This window comes from Nicotiana sylvestris, chromosome 8 (genome assembly GCF_000393655.2).
Source record: "Nicotiana sylvestris chromosome 8, ASM39365v2, whole genome shotgun sequence".
Classification (NCBI taxonomy): Eukaryota; Viridiplantae; Streptophyta; class Magnoliopsida; order Solanales; family Solanaceae; genus Nicotiana; species Nicotiana sylvestris.
This window is the reverse complement of record NC_091064.1, coordinates 79,346,830-79,353,012: the sequence shown is the minus strand read 5'-3', so window position 1 is coordinate 79,353,012 and position 6,183 is coordinate 79,346,830. Positions and strand designations below refer to the sequence as shown.

General features: G+C 37.2%; 1 protein-coding gene across 1 annotated transcript; it reads left to right on the top strand.

Moving 5' to 3' along the window:
* The first annotated feature begins 4,496 nt into the window (after positions 1-4,496).
* On the top strand, positions 4,497-5,788 carry LOC104212684 (probable NAD(P)H dehydrogenase subunit CRR3, chloroplastic). Its single transcript, XM_009762027.2, has 3 exons — positions 4,497-4,805; positions 5,174-5,313; positions 5,387-5,788. Exons 1-3 carry the CDS (start codon positions 4,564-4,566, stop codon positions 5,509-5,511), a joined length of 507 nt encoding a protein of 168 aa, XP_009760329.1. The 5' UTR covers positions 4,497-4,563; the 3' UTR covers positions 5,512-5,788.
* Positions 5,789-6,183: the final 395 nt, after the last annotated feature.

Here is a 6,183-nt window from a genome sequence, read left to right as displayed (position 1 = left end):
ACTCCTATGAACCTAGAGCTCTGATACCAACTTGTCAAGACCCCAGTTCGCCCTCCGTGAACTATAGTGACGGCACCTAGTCTCTACGACTAGGTAAGCCTAACAATGCGGAAAAAGAACAATTTGTGGAAACAAAATAATATAAAAGAAAAATAATAACTGAAATAACGTTTAAGATGCCGCCTAGCATATAATAGCGCAAGAATCTCAACCTAATACTTCCCAAGATCCGGAACCCTATGAATCACAAGCTAAGAGATACATAAGAAGCTCTAACTCTAGAAATGTCTAAGAAAAGGGAAATACTGAAGGGCTATACTATTACAGAAATATAGAAAGGGATTCTTCAGTCTGCGAGCGCGGCAGATATTCCTCTAAGTCTTTCCAGAAGTGCCTCGCCTCAAGGATGATAAGACTGAGTGAAAGTACCTGGATCTGCACATAAAAAACATGCGCAGAAAGGGCATGAGTATACCACAGCGGTACTCAGTAAGTGCCAAGCCTAACCTCGGTTGGTAGTGACGAGGAAAGTCAGGGCCCTACTGAGATTAAATGAAATGTAAGTATAAGAGTGTATAATAAGACAGTATAACTAAGTGCAATAGAAAAGAGTAACACAGGATAGTAAGGGCAACAACCACTACATAGAGGAAAAATAATCACAGAAGGAACACATCTCAACACAGATATAGCAACCAAGAATCTACCAGGATATCGTCCTGTATCCCTAAATGAAAATGTCCAGCAAATCGGGGATCTACCAGGATATCGTCCTGTAGCCCCCACATGTAAATGTCCAGCAAACCGGGGATTTACCAGGATACCGTCCTGTAGCCCCCAAATATAAATGTCCAGTGGATCTCCCGGGTGTCGTCCCATAGTCCAACTCATAGTGCGTCGGGGATCTACCGGAATCTTGTTCCATAGTCCCCAAATGTAAATATCCAGTAATGGGGGAATCTACCGGGTACAGTCCCGTAGTTCCATATAACTGTGTAAGGGGATATACCGAAATTCTACATTCGTAGTCCCAAATAAACAGACAAGGGGGGATCTATCGGAATCCCACACTCGTAGTCCCAAATGTAAATACACAGCAGCAACATGAAGAATATTCAGCATATGTCAATTCCATATCAAGGCAAACAAGAAATTCTAGCCTAGCATATTGCACAGAATTCAGGTAAGGCAGTTTGAGCAAATAAAGAAATTAAGTCACTTAGACATGCTTCCCTAAGCTAATAACAGGCTTAAATTGCAAGTAGGGCAGGAGAAGAAACTCAATCTTAATTACTTAGTGAAAATCGGATTTTCAACAATTAGCATAAGTACACACTCATCACCTCACCTACAAGGCATTTCAAATATCAACAATACCATAACCTAAGGGGAAGTCCCCCACACAAGGTTCGACAAGCCACTTACCTCGAACCGGCTCAAAATCAATCTGAAACCATGTTCTTGCCACGAGTACTTGATTCCAAATGACCCAAATCTATTCAAATTAATTGCATAATGTAAATAACGCTTCTAGTAACCGATTCTACAAATAAATTCCAAGCTAATACACGAAATTAGGTAAAATGACCAAAACGCCGCTCGGGCCCATGTCTCGGAATCGGGTAAAATTTATATTTTCAGAATCCTCATACTCTTACGAGGATAACCGTAATAAAATTATCCAAATCCAATGTAAAATCCCCAATCAAAACTCGAATTTTTGGTCTAAGAACTTTTTCAATTTTTTCCCCAATTTTTCACCCCAAATCCGAAATTAGATAATGAATTCATGATTAGATTAATGGGTTATAAGCAAAAAGAAGTTAAGAACCATTACCCACAAACTCCCTCTGAAAATTGCTCCAAAATTCATCTCCTACTGAGCTCCCAATTCAATTTTGTGATATGAACTCAAAACCCACGGTTTTGAACTTTATATTTTGCCCAGACGCGTCCTTAATTGCGATCGCGTAAACTTCCATGCGATCGCGAAAAGCAACTTCGCTGGCCCCCAAAATAAACCTATTCGAACGCGATAAACCCTACGTGATCGCGGTTGACCTCACGCGATCGCGAAGAGAAAATCTTCCACTCCTCAACTGTCTCACTTCTTTGTCTTCGCGAACGCGGCGTAGCCCACGCGTTCGCGATGCAACTCCTGCTATTACTATGCGTTCGCACTCTCCTTCCCGCGATCGCATAGAACAAAATCCCTTCTGCCTCATCCAAGCCTTCGTGATCGCGAGCCTCCTCACACGATCGCGATGAAGAAAAGTCTGCAATAAAAACCAGCAAAAATCTGATCCTTCTTCAAGTCCAAAAATGGTATGTTGAACATCCGAAACACACTCGATGCCCCCGTAACCTCAACCAAACATTCCAATCAATCCTAAAACATCATTCTAACTTGTTCCAACCTTCAGAACGCTCAAAACAACATCAAAACACCAATTTAACATTGGATTCAAGCCTAAGAAGTCCAAAAACTCTCAGATTATGCTATCGATCAAAAAGTCTATCAAACCTCGTCCGAATGACCTGAAATTTTGCACACGCATCACATTCAACACTACAGAGCTACTCCAACGCTATCGATCAAAATCTCACTATCGAACCGGAAACTTCAAAAATTCAACTTTCGGCATTTCAAGCCTAAATTAGCTACTGACCTCCAAAACACAATCCGTACAAGCCCCTAAGCTCGAAATCACCCAACGGAGCTAACGGAACTGACAGAATTTCATTCCGAGGCCATCTATACACTGCTCCGACTACGGTCCAAATTCTAAAACTTATGCTCTCATTTAGGGACTAAGTGTCCCAAAACACTCCGAAACTCAAAAACAAACACCCCGGCGAAACAAAATAGTAGAAACAAACACGGAGAAAGTAGTTAATAGGGGATCAGGGCGTTGATTCTTAAAACGATCGACCGAGTCGTTACACTTATTTGCAACCTCATCCATAAAATTTTCATTCCGTCTTGCATCCAGTGTTACTAATCACGCTTAAAATAAATGGAAGGAGATCTTTGCGTGTGATTTTTTGGAAAGACATAACCTTATTTATTTGGGTTTTCAATTTTTATATGTGATTGGCTAGTTTTGATAAGTCTATGATTAATGGCTAGAGACTGGTAAGCTGGAACTTATTTGGGATACTTATGTAAGATTCCCTTAATGATATGGAAGAACTTTCCTTCCATAATTTTAGCAGAGTCTTCTTCTCATATTGTGGTAAACCATTCAATACTTGAAATTTGACTTTCAAATATTATTTCTTCTACGGTGCTTGGAGATTAAATCTCTAAAAATAATCTTTCTTGCTTATATTTTCACTCATAAATTCATCACATGATATTTCCTTTCCCATATTTGTTTGGATCTTTACTAACTTCTTTTCCCTTGAACAAATCTGTGCAAGAATAAAATTACCACAAGTAAGGGTGTGTTTAGTATGAAGGAAAATATTTTCCCATTTTTCCATGTTTGGTTAGCTTAAATGTTTTGGAAAACATTTTCCTTATCAATTAATTTTCCTCCAATTGGAGGAAAATGTTTTTCTTATAAAGAGAAGGGAAAACATTTTCCAAAGCTCCTTCTCAATCTTCTTCACCCTTACCAACCCACCCCACCTGCCCCCCCCCTTTCAAATTTTAGTTTTTCCGTTACCACCCACCCTACTACCCCTCTATCCCCCCTTTCCCCGAAAAAAAATTTACATTTTTTTTGGCAATTTGCTATTTCTGTTTTTCATTTTTCTGCACCACCCACCCCAACCCCCCACCTGCCCTCCACCCTCCCCCGCACAAAAAAAAATTTTACTTTTTTTTTGTAATTTAAATTTCTCTTTTTTTTCGTTTTACTGCCCCCACCCCCATCAAAAAAATTTTAAATATATTTTTCAGTTTTAATTTTATTATTTATCGGTTTAACGGCTCAAAATTTTACAAGTTCCAAAATTATGAGTTCGGAGGTTTATGTGTTTGGAAGTTTACGGGTTTATAAATTATAAAGTATACGGATTCGAAATTTCGCGATTTTGAATGTTTAGCGGTTCGAAAGTTTATGAATTTGTGGGTCCGCAAGGTTGTTGGTTTGAAAGTTTATGGCTTCATGTTTACTATATCTAAATTATTTATGAATACTCTTGAGAAGTCATTTTCCTTAATTTGCGTACCAAATACCAAAAAATGAATAAAATTACTACTTGTTTTTCAAGAAAATATTTTCCACTGAAAACATTTTCCGTTATACCAAACACACCCTAAATTTCTTTAATTAATAATTATATTATTTTATTTTTATCAAAATCAATACGTGAAATCTTCGAGCTAACACCTTGCCTAAGGATAACATGAACAAATTGAGAAATAGTCCAAAACCGATAATAAGAATGCTGAATTTTTCCGTGCAAGGACTATACCGAAAAAGAAGATAATCCATGCGATATTTTTGAGGAAGTCCTCACAAAATACAACTGCAAAAGCTCAACACAGACATTTAGCTACGTATAATTTCATTATATAAAAAAAAAAAAAAAAAAAAGTAAAACATATCCAAAATGATTGGACTAAAGTTCATCTCTATGGCAAAGCCTCGCAAAATACTTGCATCTTCATCTCCACCCACTGACCCTTCACCTTTTCTTCCTTCTCCTTCTAATAACTTAAACCCTCCACTCCACAAATCCCAACCAAGACTGGAGCTGCAGAAGAAAAAGAAGCAGAATCAAAGGCAACTTTCAGTTGCAGAGATTGAAAGAGCCATTGGTGCTGGCATTTTCCGAGACAGAGATACCAGCAGGCAAATACCTTTTACTTTATCAAACATAATACCATCTTGGTGTTGCTATTTTGCTCAATCTTTCTGTAAAGCTTGTGTATTTTAGGAGAGATATTATCACTGTTTATACCTTGAATAGTTTAAGTAATATCTTCTAAATTCAATAAAAAAATATTCCAAATGTAATGGTAAATGGTTGTTCACATCCCTGGCCAATCGGTACTGTTTAATCATAGAATCGGTTTCAACACTTACTAATGTGTAACATTTGATCATTTTGGTTTACATATTTTCTCCTAGCAAGGGAGCAAATAAATTTAAAAGGCTGATGATACATAAGTGTATTCAAATATTGTGTAGCTAATCTAAGAAAAGATTCATTTGTAAAGGGAAGCAAAGGAGAGCAAGACTTTGTTTGATTCAATTTTGTCAAATTCTGTTGGGGAGAATGAAGGAGATATGGAAAAGAAGCTAAGGGAAACTGGTGAATGGCTTATTGATAAAACTGAAGACACATCTGCCTCTGCTGGTAATAATTTTTTTTTATATTTACTTCTTTTATTAAGTACTTAACAATCTTGAATTTTTGTTTGTTGTCACAGGAAAGAAGATTTTAGTTGTTGTGTTCAAATGGATTCTACCCTTGTGGATTCTTGCATTTCTTGTAGCTTCTGGGATGGTCAATCCACCATTTAGCACCCCATTTCTTGATGACTTACTTCTGTAACTCATACAGACTTTATGTTACTTTCTCTTTTATTTATAAAATTACTTCTTCTGGCTTAAAAGCTGAGAAACAAATTAAAAAGATCAAGGTGTTGAAGCCAATGTATAAGAGAAGGGGTTGAGAGCTAGCTGACTTGGTGAGCTTATTGTTTTCTGCAGTTTAGGTGAGGGGTTCAAATCTCATTAGTAGTGTTTACCCGTAAAACGGTACAATTAAATTTATATGTAGTTTTTAGACAAGTAAATTAATTCGATCCTGAAATAATGAAATAATTGAAGAAGTATGTAACACTTAATTAGGCTTGATATGAAGAAAATATAGCAGAAATAATGATTGCGGTAGCGAGGCCTCCGGGCACAACAGTAATAAGAACAAAAGCAAGGAAATAAAATTGTATAAAGCTTTGAATGGATTATAATATTAGTTTGCCATTCGTGTCCCGTCACAATAATAACAGAGCTCACTATTTATAGCTACGTCTAGGGAACAATGTCCTAGAATCGTGCAATTATGAGGGCTATTGAATAAAGTGTAACGGTGAGCATAAATGACAATTTCGTTGTAACGGGCAGTGCATTCAATACTGTGGAATATTCTTCATTAATGCCACCGGGCGTAGAGTATTTATTGTCTTTTTATGAGTGTCATTCCTTCTGGGACCAAATAGGATAA